General features: G+C 40.8%; 1 protein-coding gene and 2 pseudogenes across 1 annotated transcript in view; 1 reads left to right on the plus strand and 2 right to left on the minus strand.

The window, feature by feature from the left end:
- Agpat5 (1-acylglycerol-3-phosphate O-acyltransferase 5) overlaps positions 1-11,737 on the plus strand; it is a 42,510-nt gene extending 30,773 nt beyond the window's left edge. Inside the window, exons 4-8 of the mRNA XM_034520579.2 lie at positions 101-190; positions 4,308-4,398; positions 6,238-6,399; positions 7,847-7,970; positions 10,070-11,737. Of these exons, the coding sequence (XP_034376470.1) occupies positions 101-190; positions 4,308-4,398; positions 6,238-6,399; positions 7,847-7,970; positions 10,070-10,295 (693 nt within the window). The 3' untranslated portion in view covers positions 10,296-11,737. The remainder of the gene's footprint in view (positions 1-100; positions 191-4,307; positions 4,399-6,237; positions 6,400-7,846; positions 7,971-10,069) is intronic.
- Positions 11,738-12,547: 810 nt separating this feature from the next.
- LOC143434629 (uncharacterized) lies at positions 12,548-13,672 on the minus strand (annotated as a pseudogene).
- On the minus strand, positions 13,672-14,615 carry LOC143434630 (uncharacterized; annotated as a pseudogene).
- Positions 14,616-15,240: the final 625 nt, after the last annotated feature.

Raw genomic sequence — 15,240 nt, forward strand, 5'->3', positions numbered from 1 at the left:
TTTTTACTCATTGAGAGTACAGTTGCTTGAATGACTATTGTGATTAGCTGTTTAAAGAATAATTGCTCTTTTTTTTTCGTTTTTCTTTTTTATGTACCAGCACGGAGGAATTTATGTAAAACGAAGTGCCAAATTTGATGATAAAGAAATGAGAAGCAAGCTTCAGAGCTACGTGAATGCAGGGACACCAGTAAGCGTGCCTGTTTTTATTCCTCAACTCGGTTTATGGTTTAAGAAATTAAACTCTTAAGTTGTTTTGAAAATGTAATACCCCATGTGGAATGAGGAACTGGTTCAGGGTTTTGTTGAGATAAGCTGTCCTCGTGGCCATCAGGTTAGATGGCTGCGGATGATTGTAAGGTTTCTCCCTAGTAGCTGTCAGTATTGAGTCAGGAGGAGCAAGGGTCTGTTTTAGTGTGCAGAGAATGGAACTCGGTGGCAGCCTTACACTGAAGCCCTAAAGAGTTAGTCTTCGCATGAGATTTAGTTCTACAAGAAGCAATTGCTTTCTTTCTGTGTAAATTTAGGTTTTTATTGTAGAAATTAAGGTTAAAACAAACAAACAAACAAAAAATCAAAGAGTCTCCTAATGAAGAATCATTCGGTGTCACTATTTTACAGACTTTTTTTCTATAAACGGAGAAAAAAAGAATTCAAATCTTCTATTTCAAGAATGCTAACTACTGTCAACTGCCTCTCCCCTTTGCCCCTCCCCTTGGGGGAGTTCTTGTCTTCCTCTCTCATGCCCTCATGCCCTCCACTTAACAGGCAGCAGCCAGAGCTTCGCATTGACTGCCAGGTCATTGTTTACTTCTAAGAAGAACTTTGTACTCAGTCTGAAGTCTGGAGGATGCAGAACTCTTGGATGGGGACCCCAGGACAAGAAAGCTTGTGGGGATCAATTGGTCTCAGACTCCTGGGCTCCCAGGCACCGCCAAAGAGTTGAGACTGGGGTCATGCAGGCTGGACTAAGTAGCTGTAGCTGGCTGCAAATGACCGAGGAGGCGAAGTGGGGAAGGGAGCAAGCAGGGTGCCGGCCCTGCTGTGGGTCCCCTGTTCTGGAGGGCATCCCACGACAATCTCCTGCCCAGCCTGGTATGGGGGTCCAGGCCAAGAGGACAGAATGTGAGCAGGGAGGGGAGATTGCCTGCCTCCTCTGCTGCCTCTGCTCCCGTCTCCATGGAGACGACTGTCACTCCCAGGTGGTATACCTGTCTCTGCTCAGAGCCAGCCAGGCTGGGCTGCTAAGAAGCCCGCTAGCTAGCAAGGAGGCAGCTTGGTGTCCCGGGCAGGTTCCAGGAGAGCAGATCTCTCCCCAAGTGTTGCAGCTCTTTTGACAGAAACTCTCAGACACCAGGATGATTCTCGCACACCTTTACTTCTGAATAGAGCCCTTATATACAGTTTTGGGGTGGGTTAGGGTCTGGCAGCAGATAAAGCCTATTGGCTTGGTCTGAGAGTTTGGAGATACCTCATCTATATGTGGGAGAGCCTGAGGCACTGTTCCTCTTGACTAATGGCCATAGACCACTCTTTGGGAGGGGCTGTGGAGGGTTGAAGCTAAATGAAAGGAACCAGGGCCCCTGGAGCAGAACCGGACACTTGCTGTCTGATTAGGGTCCAGGGTTTGAGGCCTGTGCTGGAGCAGGCGCCCAGCTGCTTCTCACAGCCCACCGCCCCAGTAGGAAGTCGCACCTGCTTTGGAGGTGGTGGGAATCGGGTATAATGAGCAGTGGTCCTTTCTCCGCTTACAGCATACCCCAGAGAGCAAGTGCCACACTGGCAAGGCGATGCCTGAGTTTAGTAGACTTTTTTTAAAATGTCTTCAGAAGACAGAATTATACTTTTTTACAAATGTAAAATGTTAAGGCACAGATTTATGTACTCCCTCTTTCCTCCCAACTTGCCAGTCAACCCAGCCAGAGATGATTAAGGTTTCTTGTGTTTTCTACTATGGGGTTGTATCTATGAAGCAAACAAACAGCTTCATTTGTACATGGTTGTTGACCTTGTCTTCATGGTCTGCCCTTTCTTTGTGTCTTCTAGTTAGTTGTGTTGTGTTTTGTTTTGAACTAGAATGGAAGAAGGAACCTTTCAGAGCATGCAAGTTGCTTCTTGGGGTTTTCACTTATTTGCTCTAGTCCTTTAACAACCTCTCACTGTGAAATAAGAGACCGAAACTCAGTGACAGAGTAAACTAGTTCATGCAGTTCGTAGAGAAAGGCCGCCTTTGACAGAGAAGTGTCATTTCATAATAAGCTATCGTTTAAAAATATTTAGAATTCTAATAATTGTGTTAAATAGCTTTTTATTTTGAACAGTTTTTGATGTAAAACAGATTGCTATATTTCCATTAGAGGCAGATGCATCTCTTTAAAATGATATTTTGTGTCATGAATACATATTTTAAAAATTACGGAGAAATAATCATAGAGGAGAACGAGACTGGTTCTTCTGGTAAGGGTTCAGCAGACAAGGCAATGAGTACGGACAGGTGTCAAAAAGCTGGAACATAGCTGAGCCTGTGTGGGGCAACTTGCCAGGCATTCTCAGCTGTTCTCTGCGGTTCTCATTCCTCCTGTCCTCGAGCAGGGATCTCATGTGAGAAGAGTCCAGAAAAGTCAGGCTGCTCTTTGGCCGTTCTTTTCTTACCTGGCATTTCAGGTTTAGTCTCCTAGTCTGTGACCACCTGCCTCATGTCCATAACAGATAAAGAAGATAAACATCAAATTTATGCCTTCAGTTTGAAACTAATAGCAAAGAAGTTAGCACATCTAGCCAACCTTACAAAGCTTTATTTTAAAATCTTCACCCTTGGAAGTAGAGCAACAGCTCGTTGCTTAAGAGCACTTGTTGCTTTTACAGGGGCCTTAGGTTCAGTTCACAGCAACCACATGGTACTTCACAACCATCTGTAGCTCCAGTTCCAGGGAATCCAATGCTTTTTTTTTTTTTTTTTTAACCTCTGCAGGAGCCAGACATTCACATAGCATATATACATATGCAGACAAAATATTCATACACATAAAATATTAAAAAATCTAAAAAAAACCCTTGACTCTTGGCCAAGTGTGGTGGTAACCATCAGAACCAGAGGCTGCAGACTTCTTTAGTGCTTTGTCCTGAGAAGAGTGCCACCTGCCTAGGTCCCCTCACAAGAACATGTATGGTAGTTTGGAAGGCAGTCTCATGTAGTTGTACTGATTACATCAGTTTAGGGAGTATGGCTGTGCTGGAAGGAGTATATAACTGGAAAGAGCTTTGAGATTTAAAGGCCCCACAGTTCCCAGTTCTAACTCCCCTGCCAGCTCCAAGTTTGAGGCATGAGGTCTCATTCTTCCTGATGCCATGTCTCCTCTCTGCTTCCACAATTTCCTGTCATGATGGGGCCCCCTCCTCCTGGAATTCTAAGCATAAACAAACACTTTTTTTTTTTTTTTTTTTTTTTGGTTTTTCGAGACAGGGTTTCTCTGCATAGCCCTGGCTGTCCTGGAACTCACTCCATAGACCAGGCTGGCCTCGAACTCAGAAATCCGCCTGCCTCTGCCTCCCAAGTGCTGGGATTAAAGGCGTGCGCCACCACCGCCTGGCACAAACATTTCTCTCTAAAACAATAACAATAAATTTGATAGTGATAATGGATTCTAAAGAGTCTTCTCTGGATAAGAAACAAGTGAATATATTTGCTTGGGTGCATAACTACTTTTCTCATTGGTTTGACCAAATACTTGGCAGGAAGCAACTTGAGGAAGGATTTATTTGGATTTGTGCTTTGAGGGTACCATGACTAAGAAGGATAGCAGCATGGCTGCGGCAGTAAAAGCATAGACTTGTAGCTCAGATCTCTGTGGATCTGGGAACAGGCCAGGAAGCTGGGATAGTGTATACACCTCAGGAAGCTGGGATAGTGTATACACCTCAGGAAGCTGGGATAGTGTATACACCTCAGGAAGCTGGGATAGTGTATACACCTCAGGAAGCTGGGATAGTGTATACACCTCAGGAAGCTGGGATAGTGTATACACCTCAAGACCCATCCCACAGAGTTCCTTGTCTTCCAGTGACACCCCATGTCTTAAAGGTTTCAAAGTTCCCAAAACAGCACCTGCCATCTGGGAACCAAATGCTCAAATTCCTGAGCCTGTGGTGGGTATTTTACAATGTAACAGGCATATTTCATCTCTAGCTCTGTAGGTTATTAGCCATTTCATCATAGGAAACGCTATCTCAACAATAACAGTTCGAATTGCTAAACCGATGGTAACAACAATGGACTCAGACAAACTAAAGTTTATTTGTGTCCACAGATGTATCTTGTGATTTTCCCAGAGGGAACAAGGTATAATGCAACATACACAAAGCTCCTTTCAGCCAGTCAGGCGTTTGCTGCTCAGCGGGGTAAGTAAAGATTTGACTGTATTCAGAAAAATAGCTTTTAAGAAGAGTGATCTTTGTTTCCTTTAGCGTCTCCATATGCATTACTTGTAAGAACTAAATAAAAGAATGTCTGATCTTCACCAGAGTTAGATATTATTTTTATTAGTCTGTGTCTGAGAGGTTAGATTCACAGGTTTGCTATGGCACATACCTATCCCATGCTGTGAATTGACTTAAAATGTAAGTAAATGATATTGCTGAGAAAGTACACATTTGAGTGACTCAGTATAAAGACTGGTGTATAACATAAGTACACATATGTGGATGTATATGTTGCACATATAAGCACAGATATATGCATCGTAATCAGGAAGTGGAGGTCAGGGCTACTGCAGGCAAGTCTTTTAGTGACGCTGAGCTAATGCTGAGAGGTAGAAAGGCTAGAAGATTGGATTTGTTCACTGCAAAGGTCAGAGCTCATTGTGTGCCATAGCTTGTGTGTTTGTCTCCCTTTTGATACATTTTTCTTTTTTTAATTATTAGTTTTTAAAATTAGCTTATAAGATACGGGCTATTTTGGTCATCATTTTCATACAAGTCCTTCAAGTATTCACACCCAGGAAGTGTATATATACTAGGAAGAATCAGTCAGCTAATGACTACAAGTTTCAGAACAGTTAATGCCATATCATGCTTCAGAGCTGACAAGTACTTGGTTGGGGTCATATTCATTCCATGTGAAGACTAGAGAAGGTCATACTGTCTGACTTACGATGGAAGTTTCCTTCTGAGCAATCACAGAAGGGCTAGGTCTTAGTTAGAAGCATAGTGTTTATGGTTATAGTAAGCAGACATTAATGGACTAGGTGTTGATAGGTACAGACAGGCAAGAATTTGCTGTAGATTTTTTTTTCCTCATATGTTGACACCACATCTAACCTGCATTTTGAGCTTCCAGTCCTAATAATCTCATAAAAATACTGGTTGAGCCAGAAATGGCGGTGCAAAGATATGATCCCAGCTCCTGGGATCTGTGGTGGGAGGATCATAAATTTGAGGCCAGCTTGGGTCTGTCTTAGAGAAAAAAGAAAAAAAAAATCTGGTCAAGGTAACATGGAGCCTGGAAGTCTCACAGGGTGATTCTGTAAAGGTCCTGAGACGAGATGGCCTCTAGTGGGGAATGACTTAGCTGACAAGAAGACTTTCCCAGCTTCGTTGACTTTTCAGACTTCGGTACAAGTTTGTGAATAAATTACACTCCTTCTGCCCTGGGGACTGAACTCAGATATGTGGTTGTGGGAATCGTTTTCTTTCCCACACCACCCTGCATTTTAAAAATTCTTCTGTAGACAGTCCCACCGTCCGGTAGCTGTTCTTCCTTATGCAGCCACTTTCCCTGGAGAGAGGCAGTACCGACTTCATCCCGGTTCTCCCTAGTCACTGCTCATAGCACGTCACAAGACCTATGCTCTCTGTGAAATTGTAAGTACATGCTGGAGTCCAGGAGAGGAAGAAGCGGAAGAGAGTGGAGGGAATGCTGAATTCTGTCCTAAGAAAGACCGTGTGCTTAGCAAGATGCTGCCGCTCTTCTGTAGTGTCTTTCTTGGCAGAGCTTACCAAAGAGAAGGCTCCCAGTGGGTCATAAGCTTCCTGAGGACCAGCCTTCCCAGCTTCTCGAAGGATGTCTCGTTCATGTAGATGTTTAATGGATACATGTTCAGTGGGGTTGACCATCCCTATGTAGAGATGAGAATGTACAAGAATTCAATTCCTGTCTCTTTGTGGTAGTTGATAAGTAATTTAGATGTTAAATTTAATGTATTCCTAATTATGACCACACTGAATCTATCTGCTTTCTAGGCCTTGCAGTATTAAAACACGTGCTGACACCAAGAATAAAGGCAACTCATGTTGCTTTTGATTCTATGAAGAGTCATTTAGATGCAATTTATGATGTCACAGTGGTTTATGAAGGGAATGAGAAAGGGTCAGGAAAATACTCAAACCCACCATCCATGACTGGTGAGTCTATATTTCGATGTATTACAAGCTGAATAGCACATGGTACCAGTAAGACATAAGCTCTTGTTTGTTTGTTTGTTTGTTCCTTTTGCTTTGTTTGGTTCAGTTTGGTTTTCAATAGAGGGCTCCACTAGGAAGCTCTGGCTGTCTTGGAACTCACTGTGTAGACCAAGCTGGTCTTGAACACCACTACACCCAGCACTCCCCACCAAACCCCTCTTTTATGTTTTTGTTGTTGTTGCTGGTTTTGCCTTCAGCCTTCTTTATAGCATGTTTAGGGAGGACATTGTCATTATTTACAAGAAGAAATGCTGCCTTTTTCCAGTGTGCTAGATTTTAAGGACTCAGAACTATTGCCTTTGTCATGTAACCAGAGGGCTTTGAGTGGGAATAGTTGAGGTAACTGTAGCCACAGAGTCAACATTTGAACATGGGAACAAGTGAAAAGGAGTGATGGAAGATTCTGGCCCCTTTCAAAGTATTCATTTTAGAGAGAGAGGAGTGTGGCAGGGAAGAGAGGGACACGGTATTTTGCCGCATACAAGAGAGGTCTCTTATAATCCCCGTGCTAAGGAGGAAGAGGGAGAAGATCATGAGTACAAGGCCAGGCTGAACAACCTAGGAAGGTTCTAAATCAGGAAATCAATCAAGGGCTGAGATGAAGCTCAGGAGGAGAGTTCTTGTCTGCCACGCATGAGGTCCTGAGTTTAACCTCCAACAACAACAAAGTGTGGTGAGGGGTGGGCAAACTGGAACACTTACTACCAAAGACTCCCGTAGGAATATTGCCACACTGCAGTTTCTTGGAAAGTAAGTAAATACTCTCCAGAGAGTTCAGATGAGACTCCGCTTCCTAGTAAACAGGAGCCAAGAATATTATGTCACACTGAAGATGTGATGGAAGACATGCTCTAAGGAATGTCTGCACCCCAGTGTGATGAGGACTTGAAGTTTAAAGACGTTTTCTCTCCGTGGCCCCACACACTCCTGTCTTGAGTGTTTCTCTAGCATTTCATCTTTATTTGCATGTTAACCTTCAGGAACATGAAGCAGTTTGATGGTCAAAACCAGCCAGGTTTCTTATATACTTTGTGGATGGAATTCGCTTTGACAGTGAACGAGGAAAAGCACTAAAATGCAAAAGATTTTACCTTTTAAATACTTTAAAAATGAAGTTTTGTGTTACTATACAGAGTGATAAGTTTCATATTGATGTTTGCATACCTAGAAGAAGGTTGGCTGTTAGAAGGCACTGATGACCAACATGGGGATAACAAGAGATGTGTGCTAATTAGTTTTAATTTCAACTCAATGCTGCAAATCATAAGTTCATAGCTTTTATTGTTTTCAATTTTTTAGTCTTAATGTTTCATTTTTATTGTAAGTTACTTTGTATAATCACTAATTCTAAAGTAGTAAGACATGAAATTTCTTTCTTCTTTGTTAGAGTTTCTCTGCAAACAGTGCCCCACACTTCATATTCACTTTGATCGTATAGACAGAAGTGAAGTTCCAGAGGAACAAGAACACATGAAAAAGTGGCTCCACGAGCGTTTCGAGATAAAAGATAAGTACGTGATAACAGCTCCAGCTTCTAGAAACAGCAGTTAAACTCATTTCACTATCGTAACCAGTGTGAAAGAGCTGTCTTTATCTTCGTTATTTAGGAAATACTAGTCAAATTTGCATAGAGAAGAACTTACATACTTAATACGTAACATGTTTAATGGTGCATTATCCTTGTTTAACAGTTGAGTTTAACATCCTACATCAGTTTGGCTGTTAATTTCTGTACAATGACAACTCACCACAGTAAACAGGGATGCTTTTATTCCAAAGTTGATGGCACAGCTGAAGTGAAACTAAAGTCTTTGGTTTCAAGAATGCTCTTTGTGAACTCAGGTTAACTCTTACTCCATCCTTGTGTGCTCACATTGTAAACTTGCACGAGTCACTGTAAAAATCATGTCATGGTGGCCCTACCTGCAGTGTCTTCTGAACAGTAGGTGTGTGTGGTGAGATGTAGAAGAGCCTTTCCTCTGCAGCTACACGGGGAACACAAGGCTGTGGGCTTAGAGACCGAAGCACACGTGAGCACAGCACCTCATGTTTCGGGAAGGAAGGAAGTGCATATTTTTGTGGTGAAATTGTCCCCTTTCTTGAGTTAGTAGAAGGTATTGCAAGTAGAGCAGGTTGAAAATGAAGCTTCATATTAGATTTGTGCCTTGTGTTGTCATGTGTTTGTACCTGCCATAACGTTTCAGCCCAGCAGCTCGGGATTAGTTGGATGATGGGAACAGTGTCAGAAGACTTTTGTATCTTAATATGAACATGTTTTCAGAAAAGGGGCCGACAGTGTTTCATGCCCACCAGTTTGCATTGCGTCCAGTTACAACACACACTGTTGTTACCCCATGGAAGCAGCTCACAAGGCAGTAGGAACACTTCCTGTGCTCTTGTGCCCTGTCCTGCTGCTGTAATGTTACATGTTTAAGTCAGAGGAAGGATAAGTGAAGTACCCTGTCTATTTCTCTTGTCTGCTTTTATAATTTCATGGAAATAAGAACTTTTGGTAGGTGTCTTTGTTACTGCTCTATTACTGTGAAGAGACACTTTGACCAAAGCAACTCTTCTAACAGAAAGCATTTAACTGGGGACTTCCTTACAGTTTCAGAGGTTTAGTCCGTTATCCTCATGGTGGGGAGCAGGGGACATGCAGGCAGACATGGTGCTGGAGAAGTAGTTGAGAGCTACATTCTGATCCATAGGCCAGAGAGACAGACTGAGCCTGACATGGAGTTTTGAAATCTCAAAGCCTCTCATCCCTACCCCATTTCCCTCCAACAAGGCCACACCTCTAATCCTTCTCAAATAGTCACCATGCCCAGTGACTAAGCATTTAAATATGTGAACCTTTGCGGGCCATTCTTATTCAAATCACCTCAGGAGGAAAACTCCTGTGTTGTAAGAATTTTTTTCCTTTCACTTCTTTGAAAGCTTATCTCTCCCCCCACCCCCCCTATTGGATACATGGGCTCACACATGCTAGGCAAGCATTCTACCATTGAGCTACAACCTCAGACCTTTTCATTGACTTCTTATGGGAGGAAGGAGAGAAGCTGGAAGGTCATTCGTCATGAGTTGGGTTGGTATAACCACTTACAGATGGAAGGCTTAAAAACAAACATGAAGCGGAGCCATGATGGCTCAGGAGTTAAGAGCGCTGGCTGTTCATTTCCCAGCACCCACACGGTGGTGGCTCTGTAAATGTAACTTCAAATTCAGTGGCTTTGACACCCTCCTCTGGCCTCTATGGGCACCAGACACAGTCATGGTATACAGACATACACACTAGTAAAACATCCATACACATAAAAGTACATAAACATATCTTTATTTTAAAAATCCCCAAAGTCCTCATCAAATGTCTTAAACCCTGTGTTTTGATTTTTATTTCCCATGTGGTAAGGGTGTATACCATGTCCTACTGTAAGGAGTGAGCACCCTGCCGTGCCATCTCTGATGTCTCTGCACTCATCCGGGTTTTCTAAGGAGCTGTGCTTGCTCAGCAAGTACTCAGTATCTAGTAGATGGTTTTGTTTGTTTGTTTCAACACCGAAATGTTCCAGACTGAAAGTCTCAACTCTGTTGTTTTTCATTCTGGCCATAGGTTGCTCATAGAATTCTATGATTCACCAGATCCAGAAAGAAGAAACAAATTTCCTGGGAAAAGTGTTCATTCCAGACTAAGTGTCAAGAAGACTTTACCGTCAGTGTTGATCTTGGGGAGTTTGACTGCTGTCATGCTCATGACGGAGTCCGGAAGGAAACTGTATATGGGCACCTGGTTGTATGGGACCCTCCTCGGCTGCCTGTGGTTTGTTATTAAAGCATAAGCAGGCAGCGGGCTGCAGTCATTGTCTCTTACTGACAGCTACATATTGCATCACATTGTTTCCTGAATTAAATAAGAAGGTTTTTTTGTTGTTTTTTTTAAACCTTGATGATTGAACACTGGATAAAGTAGAGTTTGTGACCACAGCCAACATGTATTTGATTTGGGGCAAGCACATGTGGCTTTTTAGGTGCTGGGGTCGCTGGGGACATGAAAGCTAAGTGGAGTTTATGCTGGTTTTTTTTTGTTTTGTTTTGTTTTTATGTTTTCATGAATTAATGTCTACTTGTCAAGATTATTGGATGCTGTGTGTAATTCAGAAGGTTGTATTTTAACATTAGTTTGCAGTGTGTTTCGCTATACTGGTTATCTTCCATTTGACTACTTGACAGCTCAGACTCTTAATACTAAAGCATTTTATATTTTGAAGCTATGTGATACTGGGTTTTTGTTAATTTCTGAAAGTCAATGAAAGACACTGTAATGATGTGTTAAGATGTTCCAAGAAAAAGGTGAGAAATATTCATGGCGAAAAAAAGATCTGTCTAGTGTATATTTTTATTATATTACTCTATTTAGCTAATTTTCTTTATATTTGCAAAATAATGAACATTTCTAATATTTATTAAAATGCTTAATTTGCATACCCCCTATTCTACAGAGAATAATGTGTAAAGTGTCAGAATAGACTTGAAGCTCTGATATGACTCTGTCTCCTCTGGCAGAGCTTTTAGTAGCCCAGCTTCTGAGCTACTGTTAGTACCTCCCAGCACCTGTGCCGTTAAGTACTTATAAATGTGAGGGTCCCTGTTATTTTCATACCAGAATGGACGCCCACAGAGCTCTAAGGTGGTGGAAGTCTGCCAGCATCCTCTCTGTCCTAGCACGTGCCTTCTGCCTGTCTCCCTTGGTGTTGGCACTGCATTTGGTCTGGAGTGTAGGTGCTCATGGTTGCTTGCTGCTTGTTCCAGCCCTGGCTCTCTGGCTTGGTGTCCTCCAGTGGTGCTGTTCATTGTTGGGGTGCAGGTAGTGCTGCCCTGGTTCAGAGGGGCGTCTCCATGGCTCCTGAAGGTAAGCCTCCTTGGCTACTGCAAAAGAATTGTGAATTTGTTAACAGCAAGAAACATCAGGATTGGATAAACTTATAATTTCTCTTTAATTTTTATGGAGCCTGTTGGTACATGTCCCCTGTGAACAGAGCTACCTTCCAGGACCAAATCACACTGTTGTGAGTCGTGGGACAGTGTGTCTATGGGAGGAGGCTTTCTAAAGTGTGATTTGCCATATTTCTATGTTGCAATTTAAGCGATTGCCTACTAGTCATTCAAGGTAACATTACTGCAAACTTCATACAGATTTTTGTCACAAAATTACTATACCAATGATCTAGTTGAAATAGACCAATTGAATCAAATAAATAATTTTTTTTAAATTGGGGGAAAATTTGCCTCTTGTTTCTTCTTTTCTTTCCTTTTTTTTTTTTTTTTTTTTTTTTTTTTTTTTTGATAAGCAGTTATAATATATTTATCCTGAAAAAGAAGGGGTTATTTTGAGATTAAAATTTCCTATAATATATATTCTATAAAAAGCTAAAAGACAACAAAATAATCACATAGAATATATCTCATGAAAGTCAATATTCTAGCCTACTGAACTATACAGAACATTATGCAACAGGTTTGTATAAAGATAGTTATTAATATTATTGGGGCTTAAATTATTATATTTTAAAGTACTACTTCTCTAACTTTGATCCTGAATTCTATACCATTATTAATTAATGATGTCAGATTAATACTGGGTGAGAGATTTTTTTTTCATATTTTGTTTTCTAAATAACTACTTAATACGAATATAAGTTGTGTTTCTGGGTAAAATGTTTCTAATTCCTAACAAAGTATAGGGCTTTCCTCTGGGAGTTCTCTGATAATGAGTAAGATTTCAACAATATTTAAATTCTTACAAATATGTTTCTCATTAGTCTATTGCATAGATCTTCTATGTGGTCTAAGGTTTGAGTTTGTGCTAAATGATTTGCCATAGTCTTTACATTTGTATGGTTTGTCTCTAGTATGTATGCTATGTCAGGTTTGAAAATACGGTCTCTGTGAGAAGAACTTTCTGCATTCTTTACATTGGTAATGTTTGTTCACTGTATGGATTCTGTGGTCACATTGAAGATTTGAGGACCTGGAAATATATTTTTCACATTCATTACACTTACAAAGTTACTGAGAACAGGGTAAAAGATTATCAAAATTCACTATATTTGAAAGGTTTGTCCCCGGGATGGATTCTGTGATGAGGTTGGAGAGTTGAGGACCTGGGAAATCAATCCCAAACTTACAACATTTGTTAGGTTTGTCTCCTGTGTAGATTCTTTGGTGAGAATGAAGATTTGAGGAGCAGGAAATGGATTTTCCACATTTATTAGACATATACAGTTGTTTTCCAGTATGGATTCTTTGATGAACTTGGAGAGATGAGGACCGGGTAAAAGCCATGCCACATTCATTGCCTTTGTAAGGTTTGTCTCCTGTGTGGATTCTGTGCTGGGCTAGAAGATGGGTAAATGATGACTGGGTAAATGATTTCCCACAATTATTAGATTTATAAGGTTCATGTTCAGTTTGTATTCTGTGGTGAACTTTAAGACCTGAGGACTGGGTAAAGGATTTCTCACATTCATTACATTGGTAAGGTTTGTCTTCTGTATAGATTCTGTGGTGAACTTGAGGACTGGGTAAAGGATTTCTCACATTCATTACACTTGTAAGGTTGGTCTCCTGTGTGGATCCTTTGGTGAGCTAGAAGATTTGATGGCTGGGTAAATGATTTCGCACACTGATTAGATTTATAAAGTTCCTGTTCAGCGTGTATTCTTTGATGAGCTTGAAGTTTTGAAGACCAAGTAAATGATTTCCAACATTCCTTACAACTATGAGGTTTCTTTAGAGTACGAATTCTGTGAGGGTTTTGAAGAACTGAATACTGAGCAAAGGACTTGCCACATTGCATACATCTCCATGAGTTTACTCTAGTTTGAAATATCATAAGGCCTTAGGGTTTACTGGAATATTTTTCTGGTGTTTTACATATTGAGTGTTTTTCTTCATCTGATAAATTTGAATGTTCCAAGAGATTTGATACATTGGAATAACCATACATATGAACTTTGGCTTTCTGAGTTCTCTCTCCATTATGGCTTGAATCATATTGAATGATACTTAAATTGAGATTCAAGGCCTTATCATATCCTGGGGTCTGGAAATGTTTTTTAATATGTTTCATATTTTCTCTCTCTCTCTCTCTCTCTCTCTCTCTCTCTCTCTCTCTCTCTCTCTCTCGTAATTCGATCAAGGCATTTTTTTTCTGCATCACGTGTATATGTTGGCTTCTCCTTTAGTCCATGTTCCATTATAAACCTGAAGAATTACAGATTCATTTAAAAGGCCACTCTTCCAGTTATTTGTATGAAGTTTCTCTGTGGTATGGTCCTGCTGTTGCACAGATGGCTGAGGGCAGTGAGTAGAGATGGCCTGTCTACTACCATGGTCGTAGAGATTTCCTGGAATACATCTACTATCTCATTTTTACCTGGAATTGTTTCATGAAGAGAATCATATGATATTGCATTGGTATAAAATCTCTCCATGTTGATTGTTTTGGTAATACTTTAGAAAGGGTTCTTAATATAGCCTATGTTAATATCGTTTAATCTGTTTGAGTTTCCACAAGGACCTCCCACATGGTATGTTCCAAGTTTCGCTGCATACACGGACATTTTCTTACGTTGATCTAAATGGTAGAGCTTGTCACAGTAGATTTCACTGATGAGGGAGCTGTAATAAATGTTTAGAGAAATATCTTTCACGTTGATGATACTCAGTAACCTTTTCTCTTCTCCAAAATCTCCCTTGTTCATAGAGTATTGAAGTACTGTCTAATCCCATACTACATGATAAATATTTCATGGAAGTGGGTTTATTCACCCAAATGACACTGTTTAATGTTTTTGTATTTCTCTGTAGGACAGAGTTGCATTTCAAAACTTGTTGTAAAAATTTTCCTAGGGAAGCCTTCAACTGTAAAACTGGGAGTGACCCAGACGGAGTTCTCTGAGGAATGGCTAGAACTTCTTTATTCTTTTCAGTAATGAAACAGATGTATTTTGTCAGCAGATCATTTTCATAATCACATATTTTAAGCTCCTCACTGCCAGCTCTACATTCCTAGAACTTTTTTCTATATAGGTCCAAAGACCACTAAGTCCAAATCTTTGTGTTATTTCTTTCTGAAAATAAACTTGTGTACATGCCATTAGTAATAGCTTCTTAGTATGATCACAAGACAGTGCTGAGACTGCTAGACACACGAGGGTATACATCTGCAGCCATCTTGCCTCTTTCCTGTTCCTCCTCCTCCTCTTGTTTTTTCAAAACCAGAAAATGAGCCATTTCAAATATCTTTGAATGGTCATGTGCTATCACTTGTTTTCTGTGTGTTAGTATGAGTATTCATGTATGGATATGTGTATTTACATATGAATATATTCATATACACATACCCAACAGAATGTAGTGTCCTAAAAACAGACAAGCTTGTGTATCATGTTACTGTGCTGAATTGTAATGGCTTTTACTTACAAATGAGGTTGAGATCGATTTCTTTGTTAAATATTTTTTTTTTCAGCAGTCCTGTTAGAACTTATTTTTACCAGATCAAAAAATAAGTACAAGTTCTGAGACCTTAAATATGGCTGAGGTCTAGAGAGACAGCTCAGGAGTTAAGAACACATGCCACTCTTGCAAGGGCTTCAGTTCCCAGCACCCACATGGAGGCTCACAGAAGGCTGTCATTCAAGCTCCATGGAATCAGACACATCCTCTGGCCTCCATGGGAATCTCTCATTTGTGCGTGCATGCACACGCACGTGGACACACACA

The sequence above is a fragment of the Arvicanthis niloticus genome, chromosome 16 (genome assembly GCF_011762505.2).
Source record: "Arvicanthis niloticus isolate mArvNil1 chromosome 16, mArvNil1.pat.X, whole genome shotgun sequence".
Lineage (NCBI taxonomy): Eukaryota > Metazoa > Chordata > Mammalia > Rodentia > Muridae > Arvicanthis > Arvicanthis niloticus.